The sequence below is a fragment of the Electrophorus electricus genome, chromosome 20 (genome assembly GCF_041902795.1).
Source record: "Electrophorus electricus isolate QZ-2024a chromosome 20, ASM4190279v1, whole genome shotgun sequence".
In the NCBI taxonomy this organism is placed as follows: domain Eukaryota; kingdom Metazoa; phylum Chordata; class Actinopteri; order Gymnotiformes; family Gymnotidae; genus Electrophorus; species Electrophorus electricus.
Window position 1 is genome coordinate 7,002,501 of NC_137516.1, and position 17,500 is coordinate 7,020,000.

At 40.1% G+C, this 17,500-nt stretch overlaps 3 protein-coding genes across 9 annotated transcripts in view; 1 reads left to right on the forward strand and 2 right to left on the reverse strand.

Moving 5' to 3' along the window:
- The window catches only part of ift122 (intraflagellar transport 122 homolog (Chlamydomonas)), a 32,327-nt gene extending 31,709 nt beyond the window's left edge, over positions 1-618 (reverse strand). For 2 of the 4 annotated variants that reach the window (XR_014118899.1, XR_014118898.1), the window contains exon 1: positions 455-618. Coding sequence is in view for 2 of the 4 variants with exons in the window: in XM_081703578.1 (XP_081559704.1) it covers positions 455-513 (59 nt within the window). In the remaining 2 variants the exon portion in view is untranslated. The remainder of the gene's footprint in view (positions 1-454) is intronic. The other 2 variants (XM_081703578.1, XM_035536134.2) reach the window with 2 other exon arrangements.
- Positions 619-2,700: 2,082 nt separating this feature from the next.
- On the forward strand, positions 2,701-7,683 carry mbd4 (methyl-CpG binding domain protein 4). Of its 2 annotated transcripts, XM_035536150.2 has the most exons (9): positions 2,701-2,899; positions 3,333-3,459; positions 3,927-4,384; positions 4,567-4,626; positions 4,768-4,902; positions 5,099-5,118; positions 5,229-5,378; positions 6,828-6,931; positions 7,045-7,683. In XM_035536150.2, exons 1-9 carry the CDS (start codon positions 2,893-2,895, stop codon positions 7,067-7,069), a joined length of 1,086 nt encoding a protein of 361 aa, XP_035392043.2. In that variant the 5' UTR covers positions 2,701-2,892; the 3' UTR covers positions 7,070-7,683. The 2 variants fall into 2 exon arrangements, with proteins under 2 accessions (XP_035392043.2, XP_035392042.2); XM_035536149.2 differs by lacking the exon at positions 5,099-5,118.
- A 341-nt stretch (positions 7,684-8,024) lies between these two features.
- The window catches only part of creld1b (CRELD disulfide isomerase 1b), a 10,405-nt gene continuing 929 nt past the window's right edge, over positions 8,025-17,500 (reverse strand). The window contains exons 2-11 of one of the 3 annotated variants that reach the window (XM_035536147.2): positions 17,234-17,365; positions 16,672-16,754; positions 15,015-15,125; positions 14,847-14,938; positions 13,784-13,963; positions 13,547-13,642; positions 11,022-11,105; positions 10,611-10,706; positions 10,163-10,303; positions 8,025-9,696 (exon numbers count right to left, since the gene is read on the reverse strand). In XM_035536147.2, coding sequence (XP_035392040.1) covers positions 9,476-9,696; positions 10,163-10,303; positions 10,611-10,706; positions 11,022-11,105; positions 13,547-13,642; positions 13,784-13,963; positions 14,847-14,938; positions 15,015-15,125; positions 16,672-16,754; positions 17,234-17,350 — 1,221 coding nt within the window. In that variant the 5' untranslated portion in view covers positions 17,351-17,365 and the 3' untranslated portion in view covers positions 8,025-9,475. The remainder of the gene's footprint in view (positions 9,697-10,162; positions 10,304-10,610; positions 10,707-11,021; positions 11,106-13,546; positions 13,643-13,783; positions 13,964-14,846; positions 14,939-15,014; positions 15,126-16,671; positions 16,755-17,233; positions 17,366-17,500) is intronic. The other 2 variants (XM_081703527.1, XM_081703526.1) reach the window with 2 other exon arrangements.

Genomic DNA, 17,500 nt, shown 5'->3' on the forward strand with positions numbered 1-17,500 from the left:
ACTGACACTAAAGGAAATCAAAATATGTCGATAAGTTAGCTTGATATTGGAAATCACCAGGTCTACCAATTAGCCCGCCAGCTAGTTACCTATGCTAATCTAGGTTAGCTAGGGCTACATTGCTTCCCTACTTTATTCTTATAGCCCAAGCTATGCGAACAGATTTTGCTGGTTCGCTAGCTAAGTGATGGTATTGGTATTTGAAGGTGGTCGAAGTTTTATTCAGTCATGTCCAAGGGAAGAAATCCTGAAGTAACATGAGAAAGACAAGGAACTACAATCATAAATGTCACGTTGCGAGCGTTTCAACGAATAAAGAGGTTAGCTAGCAGGTCAGCTAATATCGATATACTCTCAAATGGTTTACATAGTAACCACCGTTGCTAACCATATCTCCATCGAGTAGGGTCGCGTACAAACCCAATTAGCCAGCGTAGGACAGAGAAAATCATACCATTGTTCAACTTTGTCACGGTCGTGTACTTTGTCTATCCATGCGGGAGCAGCTCGCATTGTTATTTGTAAGGTTAAATCTATTTGTCTGTTTAAATCCACACGTTCAACAGGTACTCAAAGCGATAAAAAACGGGCGATGCAGCGGTTGCTAGGACCAAAAGTTCCAAGATGGCTGCTGGCATCAAAATAAAAGTCAGAACATGCGAAAGTATCTAATCTACTTTATTTGAAAACTGTCAAGAGCAACGTAAAAACAAGAACTATTCCTTCTCCAGTCACCCTACTATGAATCCTAATTGTAGTTGAAATGTACGTTATCACCGAGTGCTAACAGTATATTATCATAGTATTAAAATATTATTATAGGATATCACAGCTAACTTTATCTTACATAAGAAAATGGACAGGGAATGCAATGCAGGGAATGTTTAGAAAAACAGATTTTTCAGGAATACATTCACATGTTCTTGCAAACAACTATGCATGTACTATTAGTTATACATGTAGCTATATATGTACATTTTTGATACAATGGAGATGAATTCTTCTAGATTGTGTATATATTGTTAAAAATGTGACAGAAGTATAGGTCTTATACAATCCTGTTGCTTTCACATCTATTGATATTTAGCAATTCTAATTTTTTTTCTCTCCTAGAGGAGTTCTATTCCTGTCTAATTTTGATGCATACGAGCATATTTGCTTAGACATTTACACACATTTTTTTTCTCTCTGTTTCACAAATATACATACATACCTTCATGCGCACATACACATTCATGTGCACACATATATACATCCAAATATACTTTGGAAGTCTTTATACATTTATATAGCAATTATATAACTGAACTTTTTGTGCAAAGCACTGACACTGGTGTATGTAATCAGAATGCTATTTCTTATTGCTAGATCAATATTCAGTTGAAATGATAGCAGTAATGTAGATGTACTTATTGCAGATGCACTTTTTTGTTTCTCTTCTGAATTCCATGGATGATTTGCAATGTGCCACTGCAAATGACAGCAGAATTTGTATAGAACATAAAGCGAGTCAGTTTCATTCTTTGCAGAAGACACTGACTATGTTACTCAAACTGGCTTTTTACTTGAGAAACATTATTCATGTTAGACCATATGTTAGTTTGCATGATGCTAGGCAACTGATACATGGTTTTGTTTTCTCACAACTGACTGCTGTAAGTCGCTGTTTACTGATTTGCCATAAAACATACAAACAATTGAGCTTGTGCAGAATGGTAATATCACACCAATTCTAATTTCATTACATTGGCTATTATAGGGCAGATTATTAAAGCATTACATGGATTAACACTATCACTATCATACATAGTAGAATGCCTGTCTTCCTATGTTCCAAATTGTTCTTCAAGGTCAAATAATGCAGGCTTGCTTAAAACACCAAACATTAATAAGAAAAGAAGTGGTGAGGCAGCGGGGAAAAAAAACAAGTTTGGATCGGCAACATCAGTGCATAATTTCAAGAAGCAGATGGAAACCAACTTTGTTTCTCAAGATTCTATTGTTTTTACTTACTTTTAATACTGGTATTATTGCATTTATTTTTTTATATTGTTTATATTTACTGCTATTTAAATGTAATTTTTAATATTTATTTTAAAATTATATTATCATTACTCATTGTTATTATTACTATTATTAGTATTACTATTGTCTATTTTATACTACTTTTTACCCCTACATGTCTGCTTATATGATTATATGACATTTTTATCTCTTTTATATAATACTATTCGTAGATGCAGTATGCCCTTTTCATGTTTTACCTTTATTGCCTGTAGCAAATATGCATCGAATTAAGGTCTGGATCACACAGCAGCTTCTAGAGTAAAAACTCTGGGGCGTGGCTAGAGTCAAGGGACTTGCGGACAGTCAATAAACTACACATGCAACAATAACACATATAGATTTAAAGTATTAGAATAGTTTTATTATATATATATATATATATATATATATATATATATATATATATATATATATATATATATATATATATATATAGCAATTTTACTTGCAGTGTTTTTATTTGCATTGAAATGTCAATAGTTTTGCTCTCAAATTCATTAAGTTTGATCATATAAAGGAACAAAATTAATTCCATTGAATTTGAGTACGTGAACATTTTAAAGCGGATCGCCCAGTACGTTAGGTGGCAGTAGTATGGTTATGGTTGCGACTTAACGTGAAAGGAAGAAGAAGTTGACCCAAGCAAACGAAGCTTAGCTGTTTTATTCAAGATAAGGGAAAGCAGAGTTTTAACATTTTTTTTGCAAACGAGCATTTGTTTAGCCAGCATTATTTCTGTGGTATGATTTCCGTGGCATACATGAACAATACCGAATAAAGGCATGCACGAAGTCTGAAACTCGCATGTAACTTACGCGGGAAGTCATGTCAAGTAAGTCCATAAGAAAAAGGTTCAAGCAGCTAGTTATTTCATGTTCAGAAATGCTTGTGTTATCACGGTTGATGTTATTTTATTACATTTTCAATGCAGAAATTGATCATTTCCAAAGATCTTTATTTAATAATAATGGTACATAATAATTATGGTACATCATGGGCTTTGTAATTAGTGTGTGAAACCACTATATGGAAATCTAGAGCAGCAGGTGGCTGTTACTGTGTTCTTGGTGTAGTGTAATGATCTGTTTTGAGCTTAGCTTTTAACAGACAGCTAAAAATATAGCTAGGTGACTTTGAAATTGACAGAACGTGCATACAGGAAACAGGCTTTGACAAAATGATGCACAATTTATTATAAGAACACATATATTAAAATAATCCAACATACTTTAGCACAGACTGTCTATATTTCGTTCACCATATAGAAGCAAACTGTGAAGTGTTTGAGGTGATGCCTGTCACCACAAAAGGGCTGCCTCCTGGCTGGACAATAGAGACAAAGCAACGAAAACAAGGCAAGACAGCAGGCAAAACAGACACATATATCATTAGGTAGGTGTTAATATAGATTGATCCCAGTAGAGCATCTTTCTCTGATTGCACCTCTTCATGCTTCATGCTTCACCAATTTATTGACAAAAATCCTCTATTTTGTCATGTCATGCAGTATTCATTTAATGGACTCCAAAGTCAATCCCATACATACTAGGGCTTTAGCTCTGTAGAATAACAAAGTCTTCATATATATATATATATATATATATATACACACACACACAGTGAAGCTGGGGGCCATAATGATGATTTTCAAATCCTTTTCCTATGGTGAGAATCATTGTCAGTGTGCAGTAACATGCATGAACTACTAACAAGAGCTGGTAAATGATCTAAATGTTTCATGTGCAATAATGTCTTTGTATTATCACTGTTGGTGTCTGTTGTAATACCTGGACTTTTAAATAAGTGTAAAAAACAAAAAGGAAAAAAAAAAGGTGTAAAATACGTTTGCTGTCTTTAAGTCCTCAGGGCAAGCGCTTCAGGTCCAGAGCAGCTCTCCAGGACTACCTGCTCTCCAAGGAAAGCACCGAGACAGGCTCCTTCGGCTTCACCCCACCCGGAAATAACCTCGGAGGCTCCCAGCGCCACGAGAGGCAGGCAGGGAGGCCGGGGAGGGCACCGCAAGCGAGGAAGCGTGCCGTTAGACGGACGCAGACGGAGAATGGGAAGAGCGAAGGAGGAGAGGAGCCGGAGCGGAGCGGGCCCGAGAGCGCGAGCGTGGAACCGGCCAGCGGAGCAGCTCCGGTGGAGAACACACAAGCCGCGGTGCCCACCGTGAGGGTGCAGGCCGCGTCAGACAGCGACAGAGATGGTGACGGAAAGGACGAGGATGTGGAAGGGCGGGATCAAGTGAATGAAGGAAAACTGATTGACCCGGCCACAAGGGGGAGCTGTTCCCCTCTTAGAAACGCGCAAAGTGGTGCGTTCCTCCTCAGCGTACTGCCCCTTCACCATATCATATTACATATCATTACATACAGTCGTACCTCCATATGAAAAGTTCTTAAGATTGATAAAGTCACCTAAAATAATGGTTGCTTTCACTGAATCTTTGTGGTGGTTGTTCCATTCTGTTTATTTCATCTTTTTTTTTTGTTTCAGGCACCAGATTACTGGCAGAAAAGCGCCGAACCAGTCCGTATTTCAGCAGAAAGACTGATGGTAGGTAACTCGAAATGGCGTAATTTCACACATTTTCACGTCTGTCAGGGATGGTCTGAGAATCAAGTTAACATGCTGGAACATTCCACCAAGATTCATCCAGGATCTCTCTCCCTTTTTCTCCCTCCACCTCTCCCCAAGGTCTCAGTCCTCCAAAACGTAAAGCACTCAGAAAGTGGACCCCTCCTCGTTCCCCCTTCAACCTGGTGCAAGAAACCCTGTTTCACGACCCCTGGAAGCTTCTAGTGGCCACCATCTTCCTCAACAAAACCAGTGGTGCATATAAAGCATGTTTATACACAAGAGCAATACACTGAATTAATGTTAAGATTTCAGTGATTATTATTTCAGTGATATACTGTTAGAATAATGCTGTTGGCTCAGTGCAGTGCACACATGAGAGCATGCAGAGCGTTTATTTTCCAGGGTTCACCATCTGCTGTGTTTTTTTTCTGTTCTAACACACTTAAAGGACATCATGTGCTGAGTCAGGTGTGTAAATGATACAGGGAAAACCACTTCGATGTGTTTGCCAACGCGTCTGTGTTTATGTAACGAGTGCCTCCTGTGCTGGGCGTGCGGATGCGTGTTTGGGTGTGTAGGAAAGTTGGCAATACCACTGCTTTGGCGGTTTTTTGAGCGCTACCCGTCTGCTGACGCAACACGGGCGAGCGACTGGAAGGCGCTGGCTGACCTCCTTCAGCCGCTCGGCCTCCATGTCTTGCGAGCCAAAGCGCTTATCCGCTTCTCCGGTGAGTGGCTGCTTCCTAATGGCTGATTAGTCTTCGAGTGATGATGCGATTGGTTATGCTTCTTCAGATATTTACAAAATGATGGAAGGATGGTCTTTGTAAGGACAGATTAGGGTTAGTGAAGAATAGTTTGAAAAGGAAACAGATTGTTGGTCACTGTCATAGCACAATCCAAACTAATTATTAAAGCTGCTATTTTGTTTTTCCACAAATGGTTCATCACAGATGGCAACTAAACATTCCGTTTAGTAATAGTGTCATGCCCACAGCATCAAACAAACTATTTATAGCCAGCACTGTTTATCAAGCAAGTGTTAAATTACGGGAACTTACAGTACATGACCAATTTCACATATTCTTAGTTACCATTATAGGAACATTTTGACAAATCTCAAAGGTTCTTAAAGAAGACACTGAGGTATTATGTTGAAATGTATAGTCTCTTTCCAGTTCTGCATCAGTGAGAAAGTAAGACTAATTTTACATTCACAGAATTGACTTTAGTTGCATTGACCTTTTACTTTCAAACTATTTAAATACCATGGCAGTTTGAAATCATTGTCTCCTTTGGCTAGAATTTAATCATCTAGCCAGCCATATGACATGTACCTTACCCCCTGTTTTCAGAAGAGAATGCTGTTGATTAGGCTAAGTAACCCAGAGCTAGTGTGTTTTCTTTTAGCTATGAAACGTGTCTCTCAAATACACCAATTCCTCCACCCACATACAAAGTGTCAAACTTTTGAAATTATAGTGCCACTGATCTGTGTAGTTGAAACAAAATACTACTGTATGTAATTTTAGAGGCAAATCTTATTTTTTGGTACAAAACTAATCCCATTCTTATTGTAATGCATTACAGTTGTATTGTTAATGACACCACTATGCATTGTGATACTGTAGAAGGTAAATAAACATTCAAAGTTTTCAGTCAACAGAAATGTCTGTTGTGTTCTGAGTCTCTTCCTCTGTGGAATCAGGAGAATAATGTTCCAGATTATTGCACTATGGATTTTAAAAACATCAGCATGTACATAGATGTTTCTCTAACTTCCAAGACCCTCTGCGAGAGAGGTTCCACAGTATTTCATTAAAGTTACTTCTCTCAAAATCACAAGGCTTAAATTTTGTCTTCCATCACAATATTGTATATACTTGTATATATTTAATTTCTATGTCAAAATGTAGGTTGATGGGGCTACTAATTCACATATTGAACTGTTCTGAGCAAAACCTTTGAATCTAACTATTAAATTATGATTAGGATTATATATTTAATATATACACTTTGTCAAATAAAAAGATGTATGTGATGTATTTAGTCTTTTTTTCCAGTCCCTACTCTCAGATGAACAGGAACTGTTATGCACATGCTGGTTTCAATATATACACGCTTAACCTTTGCTATAATGATCCTCACATGGCTTTTTTCATGTTTCTGTTTGCCAGATGAGTACCTCACAAAGTCATGGAGGTATCCTATCGAGTTACACGGCATCGGCAAGTACGGCAATGACTCCTACCGCATATTCTGTGTGGGGGAATGGAAAGAGGTGACACATGCACAGCCACATTTATTGTACCCATGAACACAAGCAATGCAAAGAAAAAAGTAGCACTGGATGCACGTTCAGTCTGTGTGCACCTTCTTGTCTGGGTTTTTCAGGTCATCCCAAATGATCACAAGCTGAACGACTATCACACTTGGCTTTGGGAGAACCATGAGCGATTGGGCATCTGACCTCATCGCCACAGATGGAGAACTGCTTCCTCTTTAAAACCATGTTTAGCACCAGCATGCCTGACCACATCATCCTTTCTCTTTCCATGGCAGATGTTTATTTTTTATAAATTAAGCTCTTCACTTAATCACCCAACGTAGACATTTCTGTGCTCCGAGGGTGACCGCTATGAACGTTACCTGACCTTTGGGATGATTCATTATGTAACTGCACTCAGTGTAATTTACTGTAATTAGCATAATCATAACCTAACTCGCAAAACTTTCCAAAGGTGCAGTCTGCCAATGAAACTAAAAATTTCAGAAAAACTGCTTGAATTCTACTTCTGTTGAGAAAGGCCCGCCGCTGGCTGACTAGTGACTGTTTCCTGATGTTCTACCTCTTAACAAGGACTCTAAAGCGCTTTCTTAATTACAGGCACTTTAGCAATAAGCAGATGAAAATGCTAGGAAATCACATTTTTAATTGTTTTGGTTTTAAATGTATAAATTGGTGACTATTTCTGAAGTTCTATAGGAAATGTCTCCAAGTCACATCTCAAAATAATAAAAAGGGGAAACTTTCCAGTGCTAAGCCACCCCCCCCACCCTTAAGTTCAGTGGAGAATTATAAAGTGTGTATGCCATTACTATCGTAATATTTACAGTGTTGGCGGTTGGTGTGTTTTTCACTGTCAGTTCCACACATAAGAATGACGCAGTTTTGACATCTGCATCAACTCAGATTATCAGTCGTTAAGCCATTCATCGCAAATGATGCAAGACGCACACATGCACAGTGCCTAGCGTCCCTAACCCGGGGATAGTCTCTTTCTGCTCCATAGATTTCCATATATTGAGCTAAAAAAAAAACAAAAAAAAACACTTAAAGCCTGAAATAAAAGTAAAAAATAAAGTCTGCTAAATAATTTAAATAGGCTTTATTGAAATTCTCTTTTCACTTCTTTGATACAGCAAATAAATCATTAGAAACCCATTATTTTATGGTTGACAATATTGTAAAACAAAGCTCTGAACGTAAGCGATAACAGGAGGTAGACTATGACGCAGACTTCAGGGGTTGGCAATTATGTGTTCAATTTAAGGCAAGTACGTTTGACCCTAGTTGAACACAGCCCACCAAAAAGCCCTCAAGCCAACTGTGTTTCTCACAACTTTCCTAGAAGATGGTCATTGCTGATGGGGTCTTATTGTCTAAAGACAGAGAATTCATGCAGATCTTACCAGAATTACACAGGGACACACACACAGCTTGGTAGACAACTGCATGAGATTTAAGGAAAATTATCATTTGTAATTACTTGGATAGAATATAATGTTCATTTATGGATGGAATCGAGGTCACACAACGTAAAGACATTTCAGTAGGGAGACGATTATAACAGGAGCAGCAGCCTTATACAATTTCAGTGAGCTTTTAAGCACCAACATTATTAACACAAAAACAAACGAATTGTTAGGCAGTTTAAAAAAAAACAAAAAGTCATTAAGATATGAGGTGAAAATAAATATAAATATATAAAAGCCAAACAAAGTGCAATGAAAGATCCCCTTGAATAAAGGGATCATTACTCTATAATTAAAAAGTACACCAAGTTGTATATCATCATTGCTGATCTACCTCTTACTGCTAAAGCTAAAAACGAACAAAGGTCTAAATCACCAAATACGTAAGTGTTTAACATCCTTCACTTTGAGAGCTCATCTACTCTCTGGGGTTCGTTCACTCATCCTGTACATTGGCTTCCTGGGATACAAGTGATGCACATTGTCCTTTAGTATCGCTATCTGTACCTTCAGATACGCTCCTTTCAGCTCCTCAAAATTAAAAAAACATTTATACACCCTGTTTTTTGCTGAGTCTGAATAGATAAAAGAGATAAACATTAAAAAAAAGCTGTTTGTCTTGGATTTTTTAACATTAATGTAAAAAATGGAGCAAGATTTAGCTTTATGCTATAGCAGTGTTATGTATCAAACATATATTAACAGATTCTATTATGGTTCAAGCTTCAGTGTGATTTCTATATATCTTATCAAGATGCTTATCTGGTCCAAGTTTATTAAAAATTCTTTATGTAAAGTCTCTTATAGTGAGCAGCAGAAAAACTGTGGAAACAGAAAATTAGCATAGTCCAAACCATTAGCATAGTCCAAACTTTCACTACCCAGCCCTTGACACAGTTGCACTGCTAACAGTTACCCCTCCTCCAAAATCCCTGATTGGCTTGCATTCTTATAGCCACTCCTTTCAACCTCCAAGTCCTTCCCACTTCAAGTTTATGATGCCCGATAGGCTTGCATTCCAGTTGCACCCCCCCCCCCCCCCCCATCCCATTCCTGAGCATCTGATTCATTAGCGTCCTTTAAGGATGCCGTCCAGCATACGGTCGCCTTTCTCTGAGAGCCAATAGCCTGCCATAGCAGCCACGCCCCCGATAAAGATGGCAGTAAAGACCATGTCTCCTTTTGCGGCTAGTGTAGCTAGCGCACAGATCACCACGCCAAAAAACATTTGCTGAAGGACCAGTACCTCGTCATCGGTCATATCGTCAAATAAACCTTTTTCTGGATCCGCTGCAGGGGGAGGATAAAGAAAGAACACACGTTAATTTGTAGGTCAATAGAGGAAAGTGTTAAGGAGAAGTATTGTATTCATATTTTATATTTATTTAATAACATTACTTAGTGTGGGATCATGAAATGTGTGCCTGATGTTTCATGAAAGGGTTCTGGGTACTAATAAGAGATTTGATTCATCGCATCTTATTTCAGCTCATGTCTCCTCATTTAAACTAAGACCTGTGCAGACAGGGTTGTTCGATCCAGCATGTACTTGTCTGCTCATGACATGTTGCTAGTACTATAGTCTGTCGATGCCAGCTGGCAGACTGCAGGAAGACTGACTAACTGTGCCAGTCTTAATGTTGGCTTTCTGAAACGTGCAAAATGTTCCATTAACTTGAATCAAAGAGCAAGCATTAGTAAATGCAGAACGGTTAGATGCGTGTTTATGTTGAGTGCGTGCGTGCCTGGTACTTACAAGGCAGGAGGTTCTCCACGCAAATGCTGTCTCTACGTATGAAGCCCTGTGCACACTCACAGCGGAAGGAGCCCTCTTCGTTAATGCACGCCTCATTCAGGCCAGGACATGCTATCACTCTCTCCTTGCACTCGTCCACGTCTGGAAAGGGAGAGAAACAGACGGGACATGACGTCCTACACTCCCGAAGCATCTCCGTTGGCCACCACTGACCGGTGTTCTGCGGCTGTCACGGGCTTACCGAGGGCTCACGTTCGCTAGAGTTTTAGCTCCGGCTCCACCTGCCACTACCTGGCCAGGAGCGGGTAAAAGTCTGCACCCAGCCCCCACCCCGTCTCACCCTTAACGCATCAAAACGTGACCCAGGCACAGGCAGCCGAGGCTGACGTGGAGGAGGTGGCCAGAGAAGTTAATGAGGTCAGCAGGGTCAGAGAGGTGTGAGGCTCACCAAGGCACTTGGCTCCGTTCAGACGGTATCCTCGGGCGCACTTCTTACAGCGAGCCGGCCCGCTTCCCATGCAGCCTACACACGCTTGGTCACAGCCTGCACACAGGGAAGCGTTAGGTAGCACATAAAAACACGCTCACACCTGTTAGCTAACATGCCGGCATACACACGCGCATAGACCCACACACCCACATCTGTTAGGTAGCAAGCACAGACCCATGCGCACCTGTTTCATCATTCTTGGTGGTATATGCTCCATCTGTCTGTCTCTCTCCTTCCTTCACACACACACACACACACACACACACACACACACACACACACACACACACACACACACACACACACACACACACACACACACACACACACACACACACACACACACACAGTTTCACCAGCAGGACTGACCTCTGCACTCATATGAGCCATCAGTGTTAAAGCAGTAAGTGTTGGAGGGGCAGTGTGCCAGCTCAGTCCCACACTCATCTACATCTGTGATACAGAGAGTAAGTGTTACACACCACATAACCACCTATAGCTTGGTTTGTTCTGTTTACACGCACACCAGAAGCAGTGTTCACTCTCACAGAATGTTTGTCTGGAGAAACAACAGACTGTTGATTTTATAGTATCCTTTATATTGCAATTTTGGCCTACTGATTTAGCAGATTCCTGTAATTCATGATCAATGCTTGATGTCCATTTATGATGTGAATGTAATCTTTCAGGAAGATGCTTCAAATTACAACAGGTCAATTAAGGACATTAAGCAGTTTGTTATTTACCATCATTCATTAAAAATCTAAGAATCTAAACCAGACACAAGGTATTTTAACCATTTTATTTAGTATTGCAATATTCTGAGGAACCGACAAGTTTTAAAAAAACATTCATTATAAAGTTAGGCTTTAAAATATTATTAGTTGAGCCACATTTAAAGCTTTTGTAAAGAACTTGAATGCATACAAAAGACAGCACATTTACTCCATTAATCCACCAGGGTGTTAAAACATTAAAACGCCGAGCCTTCTGTTAAACTACACTGCTTTATTTGGACTATTAAAAATGATTGAATATTGATGCATTTTATTATACTGTATTTTTGTTATTTTACAAAAGCAATAAGCCACTTGAGTGTGTCATGCCCAACACCTGGTTAATGGTGGTAAAAGAAGGAAAATCGATGGGTTCATTGTTTTATTAGCCTACTCCAATCGAGAGCACTCTCTCTCCAACGTATCCACTTCCAGACCATCACTACTTCCCAAATTCTAGATGCTGTGAATGTTTACAGACTTTTAAACAGTAGTGAAGCTTGTAGAAAGACAAATATTAGATGCAAATATGTTACGCTACTTGCATGTAGATGATATAGGAAAGTGATGATGATTCTTACATTTTTCATGCTGTCACAGTCTGAATAAAAAACACTGAAAGAACCTCACGAGTAGCTACAACTAATGGTCCCACCCTGCATTTTCTATAGTGAACATTGACCTACAGAGATCCAGTATCACCTAATCATTAAAATGCGCTGGGAACCAAAATCTCTGTTAAAACTTAATATTCACAATAATTAGTAGGATCCGTACTTCTGTTTTTGCTTTTGTAAAAACATACGGTCGCAATGTCTTTCTTGAAATGATGATGCTTTATTTACTTTTTAAAGTGTATTTGTAGTGGGAAAATAATGATTTCTCAGGTCTAGCACAAGGCCTTCATTTAAGCATTTATTTATCAGATGTGCAGGGTTGTGCACACGTGCCTGAGGGACATGACATCGTGGAACATTCTCGTTTCAGTACTTCAGAGGTGGGCTTTGCACTGTGCCATTCAGTTTTCCTGAAGCACATACATTACTCATATGAAAAATACAAAATGTAAATTACTACCTGTACATTACATAAACACCAGTTAGCTCTCATTTTACCTAAAGGAGGAAAAGAGTCAAATAAATATGTAATTATTATAGTGACAAATTCATGCCGTTTTAAATGGCTTTCCTTCAGAAGACATCTAGTGCTGACTTTGGCATTTCTCCCCGATTTACATCTACGCAGGCTTGCTCAGGCTGGCTCAGGCTGGCTCCCATCAGGCCAGACAGTCAATGACCACACGCTGACTACATTTGGAACATTCGGAAGCTTATTGCTTCGTCCCAGTCACCTTTTGGACTCTGGTTTTAAGACAAGATTCCTGCTCACTTCCACAGAATACATTTACCAGCCTAAGTACAAGGCTTTACTGAGTACCAAAGGCTACATTTTGTCCTTTTACAGATTTTGGGAAATGTATTTGTTCCTATTAATAGTGATAGTCAGTAAGCACTGGTCAAATAATGGTCAGAGAATGGGGAATCTGATCAATGGCCTTTACAGATATATATCCATGTTCTTTTCCCCCAAACAAGATGACTACGGTTCCTAAATGACTTAATAAATACCTCAGAATCTTGCCCTGTGACAAACCGTTCATGTATACGGACCAACTGATAATTCAAGTAGATAAGTGTTCACCTTAATTTAAGGCCTGCTTAATCTAGTTTTGCAAATATACACAAGCGAAGCCAATATTTTGGCTCAGTACCAGCTGTGTAATCTACAGCCATGCATCCACTACCAATTTAAAACCGGAAAACGCTCCACTTCACTCAGCCATCAGACAGGACATGGCAACGCCACGTCTTACTTGAATTCAAGTTTATCGTGTACAAGGTTGTGTTTCTTCTTCTACTTGTTCTCAAAGTAAACAAAGACCTTACAACGCTTTTAAATACAACATTCCATCTTCCTGGAATATGTTACAACAAAACCCACCTGTGACTCTTGGCAGCTTCGAACAGCTCCTTAAATGACCTCAATTTAACCGTTCAGTTCGAAGACCTGTTTTAACTGTTTGGTTAACATGACCTCGGCCAGCATAGCACAACTCACCCACACACTTGTTGTTGTGAAGGATCCACCCAGGCTTGCAGTCCAGACACTTGTAGTCTTGCGGCCCAGTGCACTTTTTACAGGAACGATAGCAGGCTGTAAGCACGCAAGCATGCACGCACGCACATTTATTAAGAACTATATTTCTTGTTTAAAATTAAAGCCTACTTGTGAAATACTGAGAAACAAAAGGATCATTTAAAATATACAGATAGTAACTGTCTGGATTCTGTTCACCTGAGCAGGGTGGCTGTGTGTGATTGGAGCTCTTCTCCCGATAGTATCCGTCTGCGCAGTTCTGGCAGAGAGGGCCCGAGTAGCCCGGGTCGCACACACACTCTCCGTCTCCGAACCTCGTCCCCTCACCTTCGCAGCGGCCGAGGCCGCCGCACACCCCCCCCGGACCCAACGGGCACTCTAGAAAAGCACAAGTGGGCTGGACAACCACCTACTGACCAGTAGCATGGCTACTGAATACATCTGTGCATTTGTAAACGCATATGCAAGCAGATGGTTGCAAGAATAAGCCTGAAACAACAACAACAACAACATTACTATTATTATTATTACTACTATTACAGATTAATCCTTTTGTAAGCACTGTGCATGAGGAAAGTAGGTGAGCTATGGCAAGCTGTCTAATGTATGAGCCATCGATCTCTGCTACTGACACTACGGTGTCAATCTTGTCTGGATTGCCCAGTCTGAAGGGCAGATGTACACGTGCATGTGCTCACATGCCCATCCTGGCCTCGTACAAACTGCCACCCTGACAACCACGAATCATTCTTTCCCCGCCGGTTACCTCATTTCACACCCCAGATCACTCGAATGGCCTTCTAGGAGGCTTTATTAGACGCACTGAACAAACAGGATGCACTGGGCACTAGAACAATTTTTTTTTTACCCAGTCACTGTCTGTAATCATTAAATGAAATATTCATGTAGACTGTATAGGGGCCTGATGAGGAAATTCCCAGATTCACAGAGTCAGTGGAGGAAAACCAAAAAAAATTAGTTTTCAACAAAACACACGGAACTGTGCACAGAGATCTGTTGGTTGCGGTAAATTGCCTGTTCCTCTGCACTAAAGTCAAACATCATTTTATACATGTACGTTTTTGCACTGTGTTACACAGCTGGTCATAGTTTGTCCCATCCCATACAAAAGGAAGAAAAATGACAGTTTGGAGACCAGCCAGTCTTCATCACCTTAACTATGAACTTTTTAAACCCCCAGGTTCTAATACCTGACATCAGACCAGTCTTCTCAAAGTTATTAGTGCTTAGGTGCGTGTACCTGCACACTCTGATCCGAACCGTCCCGGTGGGCAGCACAGTCGGAGTTCTTCTATGCATAACCATTCGGACAGGTCCGGCGCCTCCTGCTGCCTACGGAAAGAAAGATTCCTAATTTACCTGTACTGTAACCCCCTAGGCTGCGAGGCACCATACGGCCTGTGCTTACCTGTGAAACCACCAAGTCTCCACCTGGTCCTCGATCTGTTCCAGCAGCTTGTTACATTCAAAGTCCGATTTCTCGCACGCCGTCTCCACGATCTCCAGCAGACGCGTCTCGCTGTGAGCCGGCACGTAGAGAGAGCACGACAGAAGCAGGGACTTCTTAATACACACGGCCGCGGTTGCAACTGCGTAACGACGGCGTAAAACCTCAGAGCGTTTCCCCAATTAAAGATTTCGTTTTAGACTGGGTTTCCCGCCACAGTCAGAGTGGGGTGGGGGGGAGAGATGCATTTCGAGGCTAATAAAATAAACTGCTGCTGCTGGTCACTGGGACACGTTCCCAGAACCCCTGGAGCAGTCAACGATTCCAGTCATTTTCAGGCAGGGGTCAATACAAATGTGCTCCCTTCTGGCAGCGAAGCTTAAAATTCACTTAACTGCCATTACACACACAAAGTCAGTCTGGCAGGGGTCCATGACAGCTACATTTGGTGACATACTGGTAGGCATGCTTGTCAATCAAAGGAGATTACGCTCTTGCAAACTGTCCTGATCACTCCTATGTGATTCAGACATTGAATCCAGATGGCTATGCCATCTGGAGATAAAGACTAGGCATTTGAAACATCACTGACCCCCCTAGCACACATTTATTCATCAACATTTTCCATGTACCCTCCCTCCCCCTAAAAACCCCCCCAAAAAACATCCCAGTGGTGCACACCTTATTGCACATAGTCTTGGAACACTGCCTAAGAAATTAGGCAGACAAGTCCGTGGGTTCACAAAGTGCATGAATTGGCAAATGGACAATGTCAACCTAATTTCAGTCTCCCAAAGTTGATTACCATGCTTATTTTTCCATTCTTTATTTATTTTTCTCTTAAAATTGTTATTACTGTGGTGACCTTTGTCAGCCAGAAGAGGATGCCCCCCTCTTTGAGTCTTGGTTCCTCTTAAGGTTTCTTCCTCATGCTCTAGGGACTGATTGCCTTTGGCTTGCACACTGGGGGCTTGGACATTTGTAAAGCTGCTTTGTGAAAACATGTATTGTAAAAAGCACTTAAAAAAATGTTTTACAAATACATTTCTTTATAAATTGATAATCATTTGAACACATTCCCATGCACTCAGAACACAGTGATGGAAGCTGAAGAGTTGTTGAATTCTGTCGATAAATGTATGCAAAACATACATTTGTGTAGAAAGCTTTCATTATACATCAGTAAAACATATCTGTAAATTAAGATGTAGTCTGTATTTTGGCCTTTCAGAGACGGAACTACATTTGCAGAAGTGTTAGCCAATTACCACTCAGTCGAAAGTCAACATGGTTCCACCTGTTCTTGTACGAGTACCACAAAAACTCAGGGAAAAGTTAGTGTTAATGGTTTTAGTTTTTAAGTCATATTATATCATATTATAATCATAATCATATTATAGTCATATTATAATTCAAACATATGTTGATGAAATTCAACAACTGCCCTTTGGCTTCCATTACAAGTGACTTATGAGCCAACAGGTTTTCAGTTCAGAGAAACCCATTGAAATGATTCCGGGTGGTAACTGTGCATTCACTACAAATGTGGTAGATAAAGATTACGTTGAAAACCACCAGAATATTCCTTTGAATGAGGTGTTCGAGTTTTGCACCTTACCTGCGAGCATATTTGGCCAACTTCTCCTCCTCCCAAGCTGTGTTCCCACCACCAAAGTTTTTATTGGCTGTTCGTTCCAGGCCCTGGAACAAATCCATTGTCCATGCGTGTTAGCTTCGATCCTTATGTTTATTTAAAGCAAAGATTGTACTAAGCCTGAATGTTCAGAAAAATAAAACCTGTACTCTAAAAGTCACTTTTTAAGAAACAGGTGCAAAGCAAATGCATGCAAGTATGGCAAAAAAGCATTTGATTCTGTTGGTTTAAACATTTGGCCTGTTCATTCATTCATTCATTCATTTGATTCAAATATCAAGTCATGACAAGTTATTTTTACAGGATTACTGCACTCATATGTCAGCCCGAAGTCTTGCTCAGAAATTAAATGGACCATAAATAAGAAAAAAATAATAATAAAAATAATAATAATAAAATAAACAAATAAAAATAACAAAAAAAATAAAATAAAAAATAAAAAAAATCCACCCACAGGATTTGGTCCATGTTAGATGAGAAAGACCTAGCCAGACACTTCAGCACTTCAACACCCACAGACACACACCTTGATAAAGCTCTCTGCGAGTTTACGACAGGTCTGGCAGGGCGCTGTCTGCACGGTTACCATGGAGAGGACGGATGACAGAACCAGAGCAGGCAGCAGCGGCCATGAGCAGCACATGATGTCGTACACAGCCTGGGAGGGAAGAAGAACAAACCTCAACTAGCTAAATGAAAATGCATCAAGCCAAACTACCCAAGTGGTTTTTCCCCAAACCCAGTCCTAGGGTAGCACTCAAAATGATAAAAGTTGACAGGGCTTTTTTGAGCT

What these genes read in the sequence shown, in the direction of transcription:
- mbd4 (XM_035536149.2), top strand. An exon ending in TCTTAGAAACGCGCAAAGTG is followed by an intron (nt 4,385 to 4,566) that starts GTGCGTTCCTCC and finishes TTTTTGTTTCAG; the next exon opens with GCACCAGATTACTGGCAGAA. An exon ending in GTGTGGGGGAATGGAAAGAG is followed by an intron (nt 6,932 to 7,044) that starts GTGACACATGCA and finishes TGGGTTTTTCAG; the next exon opens with GTCATCCCAAATGATCACAA.